Below are 19,901 nucleotides of genomic sequence, written 5' to 3'. Positions count from 1 at the left end.
TGTAATATATTGTAAATCATTAAATATTCTGGAAAATTTGGGGAAGATCAAGAAGGCCATAATAAAGCAAATTATTGGGCATAATCATGCTTTATTATGAATAATTTGTGTGTTTCTCTTGTTTACTCTTGGCAGTACTAGGATGAAATTCATTGCCATGAGCCTCCTGGACTGGTTCTTTTTTTGGGGGGGAGTCCAGTCCTGGGGCACTGTCCCTCAGCTCTTCAGCTCAAGGCTAGCACTCTACCACTTGAGCCACAGCGCCACTTCTGGCTTTTTTCTTTTTGCTAATGTGGTGCTGAGGAATCGAACCCAGGGCCTCAGGCATACAAGGCAAGCACTCTACCACTGAGCCACCTTCCCAGCCCTGCAGTGGTTCTTTTTGAGATAAGGTCTTGCTTCCTGCATATCTGAGCCTCAGTCAGGCAGACTTTAGGCTAGTGGCTATGATCACAGGCATGTGCCATTGTGTCTTGCTTCCCTTTCTGGAGATGGAGTCTTGTAGAGTTTTCTTTCCAGAATGCCCTGGAATGTCAGTCCTCTCAGTCTCAGCCTCCCATGGAGTTCAGAAAGGCAAGCACAGGCTACTGTGTCCAGCCCTAGATTGAGAAGGGGGGCTCAGTTTTCTGCCTGGGCTGGTCTTGAACTTTGATCTTTCTGGTCTCAGCCTCTTGAGAAGCTAGTATTGTAGGCATGAGACACTGGTGCCTGGCATTCAGCCTATTTTAATTTTAACTAATATTTTATGTTGCTGGATTTGAACCCATGATTTTGTGTTTACTAAATAGGTGCTATACTATAGTTCTGTTTAATAATAATAATAACAGTTGGTTGATCTATTTTTGCCAGTTTTGGGTTGAACTCAGGGTCTAGGCACTGTTCCTGAGCTTCTTTTGGTAAAGGCCTGGTGCTCCACCATTTGAGTCACAGGTCCACTTCCTTGTTGTGTTTTGTTTTTACCATCAACATGCTTTTTCAGCCTGCCTTTGTGGCCTTTGCCTTCTCACAGTTGGATGTTAAACAGTTATTTAATTTTGTTACTTGTAGATGTCTTGAAACATTCTGGTTTTTGTTTCCTGAAGCCCTGTAATGACCGAATGTGGTGAAGACATGGAAGTGAAATTCTTGTAGACATAAATGTCTCCTCAAGTTTGTGTCATGGTGGTTTGCTTTATGAATAGCACCATATTTGTTTCAAGTGAACAAAAACAGCCAACAATATGCCTCATTTACCTTTCAGGCACCCAGTGGTTGTTAAACTATGAAGAATTCATTTATGCTTATAAAGCTCAGATATATGGAAAGCATAGATTAGGAAGAATGCAGTCCTGGGGCTATCCCCAGGCAATCATCATGAGACCTATCTAAACAAAAAAACAACCTGAATCACAAAAGCCTGAGAGCATGGCTCGAGCCTAACAAGCATAGCACCTTGAGTTCAAGCCTCACTGCTGCCAAAAAGAAAAAGAATGAAAGTCCGTTTCCTTTTTTGTGTCACTGCACCTTGATTTGGTGTCTCTTGCTTGCACGTGGTGGGTGTGTAGATTTTGTGAATTAAAAGGAGGACTGAAGGAAAGATGATGCCATTCAGGAAAGGAAGAAATTGAAGTGGAACAGAAAACCTATTACAAGTCTGCTGACTGGGGGCTGATGGTAGAAACTGAATCATCTTTTGTCTTTCATACTCTGTCACAAGAAAGTCAAGCCTGAGCTGACCTCTCTGATGTAGGATTAACCAGGCCTTACAGCCAGACAGGTTAATGGGTATATTGCTATGTCACATGCTGCCATAGATTCAAATGACAAATTCATTTCAAGGTAATTTTTGTGTAACTGGATACCTTCATACTAGAACATGAATGTCCTTCTTAGAAAGGACTTCCACTCACATATGAATGGGGGTCCCTGTCTTCCTTCCATCTTCCTATAGGTTAACGGCTGGCCCTAATAAGATAGGACAAATGGCCTTTGATTTCCTGCTTTCTGTATGGGCAGAGAGAGAACTATATGGCGGGATGATTTACATCTGACCTTCTAGAGGTGCAGCAGAGGGGCCTACAATGCACAGCTCTTGGTTACTGTGTTCTCTGTGTGTTGGGAAGACGCACACTCATTGCAGACATTGCTGGGCTGGATTGACTTGGCACTGTACCTGCAGAGCTGTGTTGACTTGAGCAGGCCAATTCATGTGACCCCCCCACCTTGGAGGGGGTCATAGTAATTGGGAAGTCCAGTCTCAAGGCATTCTTCCTAGTGGTAAATGTAGAAAGGCACTTGAAGAGGGCACTTCAGCATACAGAAAGTTCTACACAGAAAGCCTCTTCCTTCAAATGTGGTGACGATGTGTTAAATGATCATAGATGTATTGTTCACAGAAGAAAGGCCAGCAGTCGGATGTGGAAGGCTAGGAGGAGGATGCTAAATCTCATGTCTTCTTATCCTTGAAGTCTTTTTTGTGGTCTGTGTTTCCAAGAGGGATCTACCAAGAAAAACTGACTTAATGGGCAAATAGTAGAAGTGATTTACAAAAAACAAAACAAAAACAAAACAAAAAAAAACAAGGTAGCTGAGCACCAATGGCTCACGCCTGTAATTCTAGCTACTCAGGAGGCTCAGATCTGAGGATCGCTGTTCAAAGCCAGCCCGGGCAGGAAACTCTGTGAGATTCTTATCTCCAATAAACCACTAGAAAACTGGAAGTGGTGCTGTGGCTCAAGTGGTAGAGCGCTCGCCTTGAACTGAAGAGCTGAAGGACAGCGCCCAAGCCCAGAGTTCAAGACCCATGACCAACAAAAACAAAAAATAAAAAACAGGGTTGGAGTAACTTGTTCTTTGCCTTCTCTTTACCCTGGCTGTCTATAGTAGAGGGCAGTAAGTGAGCAGCCTAAACAGGGCCATCCCAACCAGGTGTGGGTAAACCACCCACTTGACACCAGACATAGGTACTTTAGATTCTTTGTATTTTTGCACTTAGCATGAATGATTGTTTTGATAATAAATTGGCCATTGCTTACCAAGTCAAAATGAAGTTGTCCTCTTTATTTTCTTGTATTAGTTTTTGGCAGGTTGCCTTACTTGGTGGTTGGGAATAAACTAAGCAGTGGAAAATTTTCTCTGGAGGACTAAAAATACAGGGGAGACAAATGTGAGAGTTACTTTTTTTTAAGGTGGTGGTAGAGGGATTTTCAGAAAAACATTTGGACTTATGCATTCCTTCTCCTCCCTCCCTATATTGTATGCCAGGCCCCACCTACTGCATAGGAGACTTGCTACAGTCACCGATAACAAAAGCCCATGTGCTTCTTGTCAAATGGCCATAAATATAGAGAAAGGCCATCAGCAACAAAGAAAATTAAGCACAATGAAGAAAGCAGAGTTCAGTGATAGCGAATAATGTTGATGTTTTGATTTTTTTTCCCTTGCTGTTCTGATTGTTTTCTAATATTTTCTATTACTCAAATATAAAGACTTTGAAATTCTGTTCTTGACTACTTCTCTCCCTTCTCTTCCTAGCATACATAAAAGGTGGGTGGATTCTTAGGAAGGCCTGGAAGATTTACAATAAGTGCTATGTGGACATCAACACCCTTCAGGAACTGTATCAGAAGAAGTTAACTGAAGAGCCCTTGACTTCTGACGCTGCAAATGATAATCACATTGCGGCTGAAGGGGTGACTGAGGAGTCCCTAAACAGACTGAAAGGTGCTGTTAGCTTTGGATATGGCCTTTTTCATCTTTGCATATCCATGGTGCCCCCAAACCTGCTCAAAATCATCAACCTGCTGGGGTTTCCTGGAGACCGCCTACAGGGGCTTTCTTCACTGACGTATGCGAGCGAAAGTAAGGACATGAAGGCCCCTTTAGCTACGTGAGTAGCTATATTGCAATGCTTTGGTAGCTAATATAGTGTTGAAAGTAAGTAAACAACAATCCGATTTTAAAGGAAGCTTTGGGAAAATGCTTGGTTAGCTGGCACGATGCTGTGCCTTTAATGAAACACCAAGGACTGTGTTCTGTGGTGGGGAAGGGAGTTATAAGCTGACTTTAATCAGAGAACAAGGCACTGTGCGTTAAGACTTATGAGTCCTGTATTTTAAACAGGTAAAACTAGTGGTTTTATATGCAGTTTTGTGACTTTGACCACAGTCAGCAAGATGCACGGTCTTGATTCTTAGACTTATAAGATAGAAATTTGATAAGCTTTCTCTGTGGTTCTGATGTTTATTCCTATAAAGAATCCCCATGTTGGATAATTTTCCTTGATTGTATTTGGGTGTATGTGACTTGGCTGTCTCATACTAGTACACTGTCTAGAGTCATGATACCAAGTTCAGTGTAAACTTAAATGAGAGTTATTTAACTAGATGAGTGTAATGAAACTGGTGTAATGCTTCAGAACAGGAGCTCACTTATTTGGACATCAGTTCATAAACTCACCTATTTGCCCATCAGTCAAAGTGATGCAATTTTTTTTAAAAAAATTCAGACTGAAAATACCTACCATTTGTGATTTATCAGACACCAATAGTCTTTTGTCTAACACCACTTGTAAAGTTTTCTGAAAAAACTTGGCTGTTACAGAAGCCTTTATGTGATACACTTCTATGCCTGTTAGTATTGAGGAGTTTGGATATTCTTAATCAGTAAACAGTTACATAAAAATCACTAAATTTCATTTGGAAAATATTTTTGCCTCTACTCATTAAATTAATACCAACAGTGGTCCTTTATTTTGCATTAATAGGTTCATTTTCTGTTTGTATCTTAATATTTTGTGCTTGCCTCTAATAAAGGAATGAATGGGAATTAATATGTAAATTAGCTCAATCTCTGTAAAAGAATCAAATTTACACTAGACATATACATTTACAGAAAAGGATTGGCATGCTGGCTAAACAGTTTTGTCTGTTCATTAAAGCAGATCTCAATGACTTTGCTCTGTTTACCTAAGTTAACCATGACATTTTCCTTCCATGACTTTCAAGTAAAGAAATTTTAAATAACATTTATTTTGTTTGTTTCTGGGCCCATACTGGGGCTTGAACTCATAGCCTTGTGTTCTCACTTGGCTTTCTCACTCAAGGCTGGTTTCTACCACTTGAGTTACACCTTTGTGTTTGTGTTTGTTGTTGTTCTTGTTGTTTGTCAATTGTGGGACTTGAACTCAGGGCCTTGGCACTGTTGCTAAGCTCAAGGTTAATGCTCTACCACTTTGAGCTACAACTCCACTTCCAGTTTTTGAGTGGTTAATCAGAACGAAGAGTCACAGGGGGGATTTTTCTGCCCAGGCTGGCTTTGAATGACAATCCTCAGACCTCAGCCTCCTGAGGTGCTAGGATTTCAGGTGTGAGCCCCTGGCCCCTCGCTGTTTATGAAGTTGAGCATCTTCCCAAGGCTAGAGAAAATGTCCCTAGTATGTTCTGTTAATTTATTTTATCTTGGTTTCATATGTTTTATGGCTGTGTATTTCATATTTAAATTTGGCTTTTGTGAATACATGAGAAAGCCACATTTTTGTTTTGTAGAAAGTGAAGGCTTTTATTATGAGGGGGCCAATCAGTTTACAGTGACTTGTTACTGTTCCTAATTTGTGCACTGGTGGCTGAAGTGTATTACAATCAGGCACGTTCCCAGCAGTCCATCTAGAAGCTTAAGAAAGCTAGATGCCTCTTCTCTGATGGAAACATGTTGATTTATTCCTTGTGCTGAAGTAGCAGTTTTCAGCATTTACACAATTAATGCAGGGAAACATGCTCTGACTTGATTTCTTTGAAGCCTGCATAATAAGGTTTCTGGAAAGAATGTGTAGTGGAATGGCACATAGGAACAACCCCTGGAATTCAATGGCTCTGTGTCTCTCTCTTCCTGCAGGTTAGCTCTACTCTGGTATCATACCGTTGTCCGCCCATTTTTTGCCTTGGATGGTAGTGATAACAAAGCAGGGCTTGATGAAGCTAAGGAAATTCTTCTCAAGAAAGAGGCTGCTTATCCAAATTCTTCCCTCTTTATGTTTTTCAAGGGACGGATCCAGCGACTAGAGGTAAGGCAACTTCCCTTTACCTTCTTTTTTTCTTCCTCAAGTAAAGCCTGTGATGATCAAATCTCTCATTGGGGTTTGGGGGCTAGTGTTGATGAGCCAAGTGTCATGCTCCTGAACACTCTGTCCTTGTGCTTGTCCTTGTATCATTGTTGAGGAAGGCTCTTCCAGGAAGCCAGGATGTTAGTCAGTTACCTTCTGTTCAGGGACGTGGGCGAAGCTGGGTGAGAGTCCTCATTCAGAGTGAAAATAATTGACGTACTTACAGCTTAAGGCATGGGAGCATTTTGAACGAAAGCTCTTAGATGAAGAACAAAAATACAGCTTACCCTTCTTTAAGTTGCTAATAATCACTAAATCTTGTTCTTAGCTTGCAGCTGATTCATACAAAAGTTGTTATAAATGTCAGGACAGCATCAGCTTCAAAATAATAGTAGCTTTTTTCTATCTGTGTTTGCATGTATTTAGTTTGGCTAGATAATGTGCAATAATTTTACACATATAATCCCATTGATTCTTAGGCATAGATATAAAATAGTCTCCTATCAGGTGCCAGTGGCTCACACCTGTAATCCTAGTTGCTCAGGAGGCTGAGATCTGAGGATCACAGTTCGAAGCCAGCCCAGGCAGGAAAGCCTGTGAGACTCTAATCTCCATTTAACTAACAACAACAAAAAAGCCAGAAGTAGAGCTGTGGCTCAAGTAGTAGAGAGCTAGCTTTGAGCAAAAGAATCTCAGGGGGATAGCACATAGGCCCTAAGTTCAAATCCCAGGACCAGCTCACACACACACAAAGGTCTCCTACAGAGTGTAGGAAAAAAACCCAAAACATCCAGGCACTGGTGGGTCAGGCTTATATCCCTACCTACTTGGGAGGCTATGATTGTTGGGATGGCAGTTCAAGAACAGCCTAGCCAGTAAAAATTTTGGGTGACCCTTTTCAACGAAGATTACAGGCAAGAGTCCTAGCACCTGTAATCCTAGCTACTGGGAAGTCTAACATAGGTGTATCTTACCCATGCATGCACCTAGGCAGGAAATTAGAACTTATCTCAAAATAACAGAAAAAAATCAGGGCTGGAGAAATGGCTCAGTGGTAAGAGCACCTGCTTGGGAAGCACCAAAGCCCTGAGTTCAAATCTCATACTGACTAGAGAAAACAGGGCTTTGAAAGTGCTTCTAATAAATTCCTGAGCCATCTCAACTATGAGCTCAGCCTCCCCATTCCAAAACAAGACCATGCTTTGGTCCATGGAGACTCACTTATTCCTTATATCTTTTTACCTGCTTGCTCAGAGGGACAAGGATATGTAAGAAAATGAAAAGAGAAGAGAGAAATCATACATATGAAAGAAGGTAGCTATGAGGCCATGTTTTTTCTTCCCAGTAGTTGTCAGTGAAGCACTTTAAGGCCTTAACATAATATAGTCCCCAATTAACCAAGCACTTTGCCTGGACTCAGGCCTCTCTCCCCTCTCCCCTATCCCCCCCAAAAAAACCTCCAAGAGTTCTTGAAATATTGCCATAATGCTTTTATGGGCCATGGTAGGGCAGGGTGTCTGTATTCTCTAATCATTTATTTTTCCTTCATGAGTGGGAACTTAAAATATGAAGACTTCCCAGCTATTGTATACCTCTAATATATGTAAATCTTGCTATTGTATACCTCTAAAATATGTAAGTATGAAGATTTAGAGTTTAAACTGATAAGTTTATAAGTAAAATACAGTTCATTTAGTTCATTAGGATCTGATCAAGTTATTTTTTTTTCAGCCTGAACTATTTTCTTTTTCCTTGGACTCATGAGAATTTAGTTGCATTTCTTCCTTTTTTCCTGTTGCTTTTACATATACAGATCTGATCATAACTTGTTCAGTCGGGTCTTGACCCTACTTGTAAGAAAAGATGTTCAGGGGCTGGGAAGGTGGCTCAGTGGTAGAGTGATTGCCTTGCATGCATGAGGCCCTGGGTTCGATTCCTCAGCACCACATAAGCAAAAAGAAAAAAGCCGGAAGTGGCGCTGTGGCTCAAGTGGTAAAGCGCTAGCCTTGAGCTGAAGAGCTGAGGGACAGTGCCCAGGCCCAGAGTTCAGGCCCACGACCGGACCCCCCCCCCCCAAAAAAAAAAGAAAAGATGTTCAGAGGTCAAAGTGTCACTCCTATCTTGGGTTTAGGAAATAAATCTGAAATGTAAGTTGGTACAGGATAAGTGATCCCTCCCTTCCTTCCTTCCTTCCTTCCTTCTTTCCTTCCTTCCTTCCTTCCTTCCTTCTTTTTTTTATGGTCAGTCGTGGGGCCTGAACTCTGGACCTGGGCGCTGTCCCTCAGCTCTTCAGCTCAAGACTAGAACTCTAGCAGTTGGGCCACAGCACCACTTCTGGCTTTTTCTGCTTTTGTGGTGCTGAGGAATCAAACCCAGGGCCTCATGCATGCAAGGCAAGCACTCTACCACTGAGCCACCTTCCCAGCCCAGGATAAGTCATTTCTTAGATTTAACTAACTTTCTTAAAGGGCAAGTGTTGCATGTCAGATGTTTCTGAACATTATGATACGGGTGATGCCCACACCCCCCAGTCTAGAATCTGAGATATTCTAAAATGTGAAACTTTTTGAGTACCACCGTGATGTCAGAAGCATCAAATTCCATACCTTACTTCATAGGATGGGTTGAAGTCAACCACAGATGCTGTAAAATATTGTTTAGAATTACCTTTGTACAAGCCAGGTGCTGGTGGCTCGTACCTGTAATTCTAGCTACTCAGGAGGCTGAAATCTGAGGATCTTGGTTCAAAGCCAGCCCAGGCAGGAAAGTCTGTGGTGCTGTGGCTTAAAGTGGTAGAGCAGGCACTAGCCCTGAGTGACAAAAGCTCAGGGACAGTGCTTAGGCCCTGAGTTCAAGTCTTACAACCTACCCCCCAAAAAATTACCTTGGGATCATGATTAGATTTGGGTTCTGTTCCAGGATATATCACTGTAGATATAGGTCAGTATTCCTAAATCCGATTAAAAAAAACAAAATTCAAAATATATTTGGCCCTAAACACTTCAGAAAGGAATACTTAGTCTGTATTAGGTTTAGAGTTCAGTAGCAATGGGCTGACTGGGGCATTTGAACACCTGAAATTTAATATTGCATGCAGCCCAGCCACAAGGTACCAATGTCATTAGAATTCTCATCCCTGCCTTCCTTGATGATTGAATGTGTGCTCTAAATTGTTTTGAAACTGTTGAACAGAAATAGAAAAGTCAGATTTATAGTTTGTTATGCTTGACACTAAGTTTTTCTTCTTAAAATGAAAATACTAGATTCACTAAAACCTTCTCCCCCCATCCCAAAAAAAGGAAAACCTTGGGTAAAACTTAAGGATCAAAGTAATGCTAAATGTAAGTGGTCATTTGTGATTGGATGCTTCTAGAAATAAGGGAGCAATAACTCTACAAAAGGTTCTTCTAAAGATGGCTTTTGGAAGTGCCAAGTCCTCACTGCCCAGTGGATTTTTGTTGTTAGAGTGTAGATGGTGGGTGGTAGACCATTCATGGTGCAACCTCTTGCTTCCTTCCCTGGTATTTGGTGTGAAGAGAAAGGATATAAGATCTGTTGGTTTTCTTATTTAGTTGTTATCTTGTAGCCAAGTAGATTGTTGTGTGTTTTGTTTTGCTTTGCTTTGTTGTTGTTCCTGGAGCTTAAACTCAGGGTCTGGGCACTGTCCCTGAGCATTTGTGTTCAAGGTTAACACTATACCACTTGAGCCACACCTATACTTCTGGCTTTTGGGGTGTTAATTGGACATAAGAATCTCCAGTATTTGTCTTTTCCTGGCTGGCTTTGAACCACGCTCCTCAGATCTTAGCCTCCTAAGTAGCTAAGATTACAGGCATGAGCCACTGTGATACAGCTAATGAGGAGTGATTTTGTTTGGTTCTTTGCAAAGGCTCAGAGGATGAAAGACTCTTAGGGCTTTCTTGAAATAGGATTGTTGCTATCTGCAAAGTGCCCAAACACTGTGCATTTCATGAATCCCCCAGGCACTGCACTTGCCAGAGTTGGGATGGAGACACCTGCAGAAGCCTCAAGTCTTCATGGGAGGTCCAGGCTCAGTCACTGACTTGCTTACAGAACCGCTGTTTCCTTCTCAGTGTGCATTTATCTAGTGAACGTACGAGCCTTTAAGATCCTTTTATAGATACTCATGGCACATGGTTTTGACAGATTTTCTTCAGTTTTAATCTACTTTGTAATATATACATATATGTATGTATATGTATATGTATTTGGTTCTATGTATATATGTTTCACACCTTATATAATATGTCTAGAAATGTAACTAATTTTTTAATATTAACTTATTTAATCTTTGAATGCTCTACTATTCGACTGAGTAAGAGTATATATATATATATATATATATATATATATATGAGTATATATGTATATATAAATGAAAGTACTTTAATGAGGTTGCTGTTATGCAAACATTTTGAGGACTCTTATTTTGAAATGGTCTCCTGAGCTTGAGCCCTTATTTTGTTAGTATTCTATGTACTTGACATTTTAAAACCTTGTGATTTGGTTTGGAAACAGAGGTCTAAGCCCAGCCCAGAAATGACCTGCTCTGTATATTTGCTAAACAAATAAGTCATCTCTTGGCAGCAGATCTGTTGCACTCTGAATATTGTCATTGCTAACTACTGGGAGTGTTACTTCTTTAAGAAGAGAAGTTGGTTGAGAGAGAGAGAGAGAGAGAGAGAGAGAGAGAGAGAGAGAGAGAGAGAGAGAGAGAGAGAGAGAGAGAGAGAGAGAGAGAGAGAGAGAGAGAGAGAGAATAATTTGTCTTAGTACTAAGGATTGAACTTAGGCCCTTAGGCGTGGACAGACAAATGCTCTATTACTTCAGCTCAGAAAATGTCTTGACCCTTGGGATAAGAAGACTACCTTCTCTGGAGGTCCTGAATCAGATACAGTGCTCCATCAGCATCTGTTGGAGGTTAGTTCTGGAACCTTTTCAGGTACCAAAACCTGAGATTGCTCCAGGCCTCTATACAGAGTAGATAGGAGTAAAATGAGTCAAAGGGTAAAAAGTTTGACAAGAAATGTACTTATTACCTTATTATGTAACTGTAACCCTTACATCACCTTGACAATAAAAAGAGAAAAAGATCTCTATCCACACCTTCTCAGATATAATTTAAGTAATCTCTATTAATCTCTAGATTACTTATATTACCTAACTTAAGTGCTATGTAAATAGGGGGTTGGTTATTGAAGGTATGACAAAATAGTCTCTACAGTAGCTGAAAAATATTTCAATCTGCATTTGATTGCTCCTGCAGATGGAAAACCTCAGGGGCCCAGCGGTGATAATTTGTGTGTAAATTCCAAGGTGCTAGCTAAAGGCACAACTTCATTTCTTTAGAGTTACATTTTATTTCAGAGATGCGATTCTAAAGAACTGACTTAAATACATGTAAATGAGGTCAAATGAATGCATCAACACAAAGCTCTGTTCTGGTGTCAGGGTGGACTTGGGTAGGAAGTTCTAAGAACCCTTCCCACAGTTGTGTGGGCCCTTGACTGACCTCTTCACAGGTCCAGTGCTACTTATGCCACAGGAAGTGTGTGTGTGTACACACACACATGTGCATGTACACACACGCACGCTTCTCTGTCCATCTGCAGTCTCATAGCTCTTGGCATTGAGCCCCAATACATAGGCCATTCAGCCCCATAATTGTCCTCATGTTGGCAACTGCCTCATATGTCTGTTTTTCTTAGAAGATGTGTCATTCTCTGCCTGGCCTGCTGTTGTTCTGTGCTCTGCCTGCTCTTCCCCCTGAGCAGGGCATAGTGACGGAGATCTCTTCCCCGGCCACCCTCTTCCCCCAATGAACAGGGTCTATAGATGTACACCTAGAAAGCTGACTTTTACTTCATATCACCTGGTGTCCCAGTTCCTTTCATGCGAGTCTTCTAACCCTACAAAGCCCTGTGTGGTAGGCCCAGGAAACCCTGACAGAACTCCGCATCTTGCCATTATTCTTTTTGTGATTTGTTGGGAGAGGCCCTTTTAAAACTGGCTGTAGTGCTTTTAGGCTGTATTTTTGTTGAAATAAAATTACAATTTTATACAGGCATGGTGGTGCATGCATCCAATTTAGGAGGCAAAGGCAGAAGGATTGAGTTCAAGGCTAGTCCCAACAAAGGTGACAAGATTTTAGACAAAATACAGACTTAGAAAGGACTGAGGGTATAGCTCAAATGGCAGAGCACTTGCCTGGCAAGTACTGAGGCCTTGTCTCCAGTCCTCATCACAGCAAAAATGAAAACTATACATTTTTTCAACAGTCCCCCCCCCAAAAAAAAATGTGTGAGAGGTCAGTGTTGCCCTTTAGCCCACCCACTCACGATTCTGCAGGGACAGAAGATTGAGTGTTGCTCCCTGAAGATATTAATTTTTCAGGTGGAGAAAGGGAAGCAGGCTTGTAAGGGTCAGTGCAGGACCACACACACACAGGGCCTGGCCCTGCCCCCAGCTCTGGAGATGCTGCCATTGTCTGGTGGTAGAGCTGTTCCCACCGGCCTTGTCAGCATGACGTAATGTTGTTATTTATAGGATCAGGAAAGAAGCAGTGCAGGAAGAGAAATCACTCTCTGAGGTTCTGTTAATTGTAGTTTTCTCTTCCTTCATCCTACACAGCTCTCTTAATTACTTTAGGCAAGCCACCCCCCCCCCAAAATAAGGTTGCCATTTATTCTTAGAAGTACAGAAAAATGAGAGATTGATTTCATCTGCTGTAGGGGAAGATGGAGGGTGTGTTTGTCTCCATTTTCTAGTGAGATAAATCCCGCTTTGTGTGATTTAATGACTGTTCACTGGAATGAGAGGGTAATAGCAACCCAAAATGATGAGGAAAATGCCCTGTTCTCCTCCCAGCCCGTCTTTCAGGCTGTGGGGTTGAAAAGCAAGTGGAAGGCTGATATTGATTTCCATCCCTAAGCTTCCCACATCCCTAAGCGGATGAGCTTTCTCTTCCCTCCATCAGCTGTGGTCCTAAGGGTGAAGGTCAAGTGCATAATCCATTGCCAGGTGCCTTTGGTGGCAGCATTGCTAAAACCATTTTGCAGCTCAGCAGTGTTATGCACAAGTGAGTGGAAGTGGATGTTACCTCATACTTTCACTACAAGTGACAAATAGACCCTCATACTTAAAAACATCATGACAGGCTGTTTTTAAGATGTTAAGCAGGCTTATAAAAAATAACCTAGTTATTATGTCTTAAGCTATTTTTTTTGTCACTCATCAGACTTGAACTCTAGGTGGGCACTGTCCCTCAGCTCTTCAGCTCAAGGGCTAGCGCTCTACCACTTGAGCCACAGCGCCACTTCTGGTTTTCTGGTGGTTTATTGGAGATGAGAGTTTCAGGGACTTTCCTGCCTGGGCAAGCTTTGAATTGTGATCCTCAGCTCTCAGCTTCCTGAGTAACTAGAATTACAGGCATGAGCTACCAGCACCCGGCATCCTAAGCTTTTTTACATTATTTTGAGACTTTTCATCTACATGAGTGATACTTTATGCATTTTGTTTACAAATTGAATGTTCGCATGCATTTAAATAGTCTTTATGAATACCATAGGTAGAAGTGTTTAGATTTCCATTGTGTTGGTAACTTGGTATTTCCTGTTGTTGAGAAATTATTGCTGGGATAATTGATTATTGCTTCCCAATATTTTACTGTGGTAGCAGTGAAATCAGTAATACCTTTCATAATGATATAGCTAGGGGCTATAACCCCAAATAATAAAAACAAAAGAGCATGACTAGCCCCGTAGTGCTTCTTAAATGTTAAATGATTATACTGAAACATAGTAGGCTAGAGTGTTAGTAGGCCAGAGTATAACAATTTGGTGTTTTGTACATAATATTGGCATCAATGTTTTGCCTAATAGTTTTTATTTCTACTTACTTTTGAGCCAGTGATAATGTGGGTTAAAGTAGTCTAAAGATAGTTTCTAAAATATCACTAAAAAGACGCTCAAGTTCATATATCAAAGACTCAACATTAAAATGGTAATTCTTCCCTCACTGAGTTATAGACCCCCCCATTAGGTTTCAGTGCATTCTTTATCAGAATTGCAGTGTGGCTCTTGCTTTTATAACCCTAGCTACTCAGGAAACAGACCTGAGGCTGCAATCATGATTCAAAGCCAGCCTGGGTAGGCATAACTGAGAGACTCATCTCCAGTTAACCACCACCAAAGCCATAAGTGGAAGAGTGGCTCAAGTGGTGGAGCATCAGCTTTGAGTGAAAAATCTAAGACACTGAGTTCAAGCCCTAGCATTGGCATATACATTCAAAAAAGGAAATGGGGGGGGGGGGGGGGCGGGGAGAGGATGGGAAGGGGAAACAAAGGAGGAGGCTACAATGCTTGATAAGAAATGTACTCATTATCTTGTGCATGTAATTGTAACCCCTCTGTACAGTATGTTCACAATAAAAAAATTTTAAAAAAATAAAAATTAAATTTTTTTTAAAAAAAGGAAATTGCAACTTGGAGACGAGATGTCGTTCAGTGGTAGAGCACTTACCTACCATGCATGAGGCCCTGGGTTTGATCCCAAAGAATGCCAGAAACTAAACAACACCACAGCTTACTTTGCAGAAACTATCCATTTCAAGGAACCCGAAATAGCTTAAAAAATAGTCTTGAAAAAGCTAAGTTGGAAGACTCATGCTTCCAATCTTAAAATTTACTGCAGAATAATCAAGATAGTGTGGTACTGGCAGAAGAATAAGCATAGATCAATGAGAGCCAAGAAAGAAACCTTAAACTTGCGGCTAGCTGACTTTGAGCAAGGGCACCAAGACAAATCAGTGATCCAAAAAGTCTTTTCTACAGACAAACAAGTGGTACTGAAATGGCTAAATATCCATGTGAAAAATAATAGTTCGACCCTTTGTTTCATGTCTTATACAAAAAATAACTCATAGAGTCCTAAATGTGGAATCTAATACTGTAAAACTATTGGGTTAGGCAGTATTTTCCTATAAAAGCATGACTTTTAAATGCAGTGACAAAAGGGGGGGAAAAGCCGGTGCAGGTGGCTCACACCTGTAATCCTAGCTGTCCAGGAGGCTGAGATCTGAAGATTGCAGCTTAAAGTCAGCCTGGGCAGGAACCTCCATGAGACTCTTACCTCCAATAAACCACCAGAAAACTGGAAGTGGCATTGTGGCTCAAGTGGTTGAGCACTAGCCTTAAGCGGAAGAGCTGAGGGACAGCACCAAGACCCACAGTTCAAGCCCCATGACCAAAAAAAAAAAAAAAAAGGTAGTATAGAACTCCATCAAAATGGAACTCTAGCTTTAAATAATGCCATTTAAATACTGAAAATACAGCTCAGAGTAGGAGAGGTTATTTGCTAGTGTTATATCTGGTAAAGGACTTGTATATAGAATATGTAAACAACTATTAACAATTCATTGATAAAAAGACAATGCAATTTCAAATTGGACAAAAGATATGAATAGTTATGTATCCAGAGAAAATATGCTCCTGGCCAGTAGGCCCATGATATTTAGCATCATAAATCTTAAAAACAATCCAACTTAAAACCATGTGAAAAGCTGGGTCTCAGTGGCTCCTGCTTGTAATCCTGGCTCCTCAGGTGGCTGAGATCTGAGGACTGAGGTTCAAAGCCAGCCTGGGTAGGAAATTCTGTGAGACTCTTACCTTCAATTAACCATTAAAAAGCCACAAGTGGAGCAATAGCTCAAGTGGTAGGCCCCTAGCCTTGAGCAAAAATTTTCAGAGATAGTACCCAGGCCCTAAGTTCAAGCTCTAGGAGCAGCACAAAACCTGGTGAGATACTGTTCCACACCTACCAGTCTAGCTTTAATAATAGCAAAATAGCCAATAACAAGTATAGGCCAAAATGCAGACAAATTACAGCCCTCATCCATGGCTGGTAAGAAGAGAAAGTGGTGTAGATGCTTGGAAAACACTGATACTCTTCAAAATCTTAAGTGATCCTGCAATTCTACTCCTTGATCAGAACTGGTACTCAGTTGTTGGTTGTAATGACAGTGGGCAATTAACACTGTTAGCTACTGTTAGAGTTGCAATACTAGAGATGAACATGACCCAGCTCATGGGCCCGGGGGGAGAGCGAGACAATAGGTCGACAGCAGATGCAGCCGTGACTGGGCTTTGCAAAGCATAGAAATAGGGCTACCAGAATGGAATGCAATCTTTGGTCCAGTGGTTCCACTTGCACAATTAGACAAGACCACCTAGGAGTAAGGATATTTTCATGAGTTCTTGGGAAGTGGAAGAACAAGCTACCCATGCCAAGAGCCCTGATCTCACTGAGCTCTCTGGACATGGATTATTTGCTGGGGAGTTCAGATGAAATAGGATGACATAGAACAACCAAACTATTGGACTGTTTGGATCTTCAGTCTCATTAGTGTGTTTCCTTTCTCTTAGGGCTTGAGCGGCTTTCTTCACACTTGACTGTGGATGTGACGCATGTGAATTGTTAATGCAATTCTGCTCACACATTTTGAGCTAGACTTTCCCCTGCATCAGACAATCATTCTGTTCCATCTGCTTCTCTGTTAGGGATCTTGGTCTTCACATGTCGCACCGTTGTGTTTTGTTTTTGTCCTGTTTTGTTTCTTGTTTTCCTAATGTAACGCCCCAAGGAGGAGTGACACCTGGTTTGGGTTGTTTTTATTTTTTTTCCTGGTACTGGGGCTTGAACTTGGGGCCTTGGCTCTGTCCCTGACCTGTTTGGCTCAAGGCTAATGCTCCACTACAGCTACAGCTACAGCTCCCCTTTTTTAATTGGTTAATTAGATATAAAAGTCTGATAGACTTTCCAGCTGGCTTAGAACTACGAACCTCAAATCTCAGCCTGCTGACTAGCTACGATTACAGGCATGAGACATTGACACTTGGTTTGGTTTTATGAAATTGTTTTCTTCACATTCATCTCCCTGTCACTAGTGCTTCTGTGAAATGTGACCTAAAATATCATAGTATATTCCTTTCTTACATTTTTTCCTTATAGTTTTGGATTTTCCATGCCCAAGCACATTGTTCCTGAATTTGTGCATTTCATTTTTGTTACCATGATAAGTCCTTATTACTCTGGATTTTTTTTTTTTTGCTTTTATATTCTTTCATTTTTGAGATTGGGAGAGTGGTGGCTGTTAGGTATTTTGAACTAGAGCCTCATGCTTGCTAGGCACTTGAGCTATGCCCCCGTCTTTTCTGCTTATCATCTGTTTTGCAGATGGCATCTTACACTTCTTCCTGGGGCTGGACTTGGGCCATAATCCTCCTACCTTCACCTACCTCCCAAGTAGTTGGTGTTTCAGATACAAACCACTATCCTCCACCGCTGAATCTTTTAGCAAACTTGTTTGTTGTGAGAACTTTCTGACATATGGCTTCAGAGTTTTAATTTTTAATGTGTATGGTAGAATGTAGACCTAGATTTAGCTTTGTTGTAATTTTTTTAAATATATACTTCCAAATGGTTGCTATCACACAAAAAAGTTAGACCTGTGAGACTTAAATCACACCTATCGGGCTTTTCCAGTGACGGTCTTGTCTGAACCAGGATCATTGGGGGTTGCTGTGGAGCAGAGTTTTCTGAAGTATCTTCCCCAAACCACTGATTTGATGGACCACTACTGCACGGCCATGAAAAGGTGCTCCATGTCAGCTTATTGGGGGAAATCCTGGGACTTCTTGGCCACTTTAATGGGAAGCTAAATTGTATAGGTATTTCACATTCAATCTGTTTATCACTCTAGGAAAAGTCTCATACCACAGCCTGAGAAACTAATAGTAACATACTTCAGGAAATGGTAGATCAGTTTTTACTTTTCTAGCCTTCAAATGGTATAGTTTTATGAATACATGAAAGACTGATAAATCAATTACAATTAAATCAATTACTGTGAATTATATCTTAATCTGTTACCAAAACATTTCTAGTTCTTTTAAGAACACAGACACAGACAAACACAGAGACACACACAGACACACGCACACATGTGTGTACACATGTGCGCTTTACTGAAAAACAAAACCTGTCTGAACAGCCTGCCTGTTTGGCAGTTTTTAAGGTCATTTCCTTGAGTATGACTTCTGTTTGTTTCTCTCTTTTGATGCTCAATGCATATTTGGTTATCTCCATCTCCATCCCCAGGTATGTCTGTTCCCCAGGAATTACCGTCTTCTTTTGAGTAGGGTGGGCATGTTCATAGACTACCATATTCACTATTTCTTTGGACTTTGGTTTTCTGAGCTCCTTCTTTATCTTAGCCTCTTTAGTGGTGTTTTCAATTATTTTTTACATCTTTAATGTGAGTACATTTCTTTTAAATATCCTAATTTTTCCCGTACAAAGTCCTGTGTTATGTTAAAAGGCATTTTGGTATAGTAGGTCAGCACTGATCGGGCTTACCTTAACACAGACTCTTGGGCTATAGGTGTAGCTCAAGGATAGAGCACTTGTCTGGCATTATCAAGGCCCTGGGTTTGATTCCTAGCACTAAAAAGAGAAGAAAAAAGAGGAAGTTGTCTTCTTTCTAGCTGGGCTGAGCTTTTGAAAAGCCTGTGTCCTCCTCTGTAAAAAGAGGACAACATTTGCCATTCAGAGTAGACGCTAGCCTTCGACAATGTTCCCTGAGACTGTAAAACCACTAAAGGCATGGAGACCGAACATATGTCTGTGTTCTAGTTCTTGGGACAACCATGTTCCAACTCTTGAGAGACAGAGGGAATCTTGTAACCACTTACAGCCTCAGCTCATGTCTCATTTGTCAGTGGTAGAACGATTAATAACTCCCCTCTTCCCTCTTGGATTGCTGCTCATCCACCCAGAGATGCAGAAAACATAACTACCATAGTCTTTGTCTGCACATGCCCCTCCTGGAAAAAGCCTGATTGGGGTGGGGGTGGCACGAAAACTGGGAAAGTCCTGCCGCCAGTTTGATTATCAATATGAATGCATGAAAAGTTAAGCAGGCATTCAAAGGAATGGGTCGTGTAGGTGGGTAGTCATTGTATGTGGGGATGACTGGGGACCAGGACATGGAGAGGGGAGGGGCCAGCTCTGGAAGGAGAGGGAGGTTAGTGGGGTTGGCTGCAGTCAGACTGCACGGGCTCTCACTGCAGTGGCCTTCAACAAAGTCTGCAGATGGTCTCTGACCCAACAAGACTGCTTGGCCACCTTGAAGGGACATGGCTGAGAACAGCACACACTGTCGCTTTTACCATGCCAAAGAGAGAAGACCAGCCAGATGAAGAAGCAGGCTGTTCCCAGGCTGTTTGCTTTGCCTCCCCATGCTCCATGTCAGAACGTGAACTTCCCGTGACCGTGTCCCATTGAAGTAGTTGATACTCAAATGAGAGCAAGGCAGAATAACGACTTACAGAAATAACTATTTATGTGCTGCTACATAGTAGAGTATTAGTAGAATTGTCAGTAGGAGATCTGTATCTTCTGACAGCCAACATAGTAGACTCAAAGTCCTTATATCAGAAATTGTCACAGACCAAGAAAAGCAAGTGGAGTCTCACAGATTTTGTAATTCACGAATCTGAATTCTTGTGTGTAGTCAGCAGCAACAAGCTGTATTCATGGTCCATTTCTTTGGTGTGCATTGAAATGCTCTGCTCTATTTCCTAGAAAATAGGTCTCAAAGTCAGTAACACCTTTAGTGTCTGCTGAGTCTCTTCGTGTTCCATGCTCACATTGAATAGTCACGTTTGCTTCTCTTTTTTTGTTTTTTCCTTTGTTACTAGCAGGTTGAACTGAGGGCCTCACCCTTGCAAGACAAGCACTCTA

General features: G+C 41.4%; 1 protein-coding gene across 2 annotated transcripts in view; it reads left to right on the top strand.

Annotated features, from left to right (window-relative positions):
- The window catches only part of Ttc39c (tetratricopeptide repeat domain 39C), a 93,231-nt gene that overhangs the window by 46,182 nt on the left and 27,148 nt on the right, over positions 1–19,901 (top strand). For both annotated transcript variants that reach the window (XM_070029427.1, XM_070029428.1), the window contains exons 5-6: positions 3,514–3,868; positions 5,872–6,040. In XM_070029427.1, the coding sequence (XP_069885528.1) occupies positions 3,514–3,868; positions 5,872–6,040 (524 nt within the window). The remainder of the gene's footprint in view (positions 1–3,513; positions 3,869–5,871; positions 6,041–19,901) is intronic.

This window comes from Dipodomys merriami, unplaced genomic scaffold (assembly GCF_024711535.1).
Source record: "Dipodomys merriami isolate MVZ:Mamm:240054 unplaced genomic scaffold, mDipMer1.0.p SCAF_2, whole genome shotgun sequence".
NCBI classification, from domain to species: Eukaryota; Metazoa; Chordata; class Mammalia; order Rodentia; family Heteromyidae; genus Dipodomys; species Dipodomys merriami.
The sequence above is the reverse complement of the archived record's forward strand: the minus strand, read 5'-3'. Positions and strand labels throughout refer to the sequence as shown.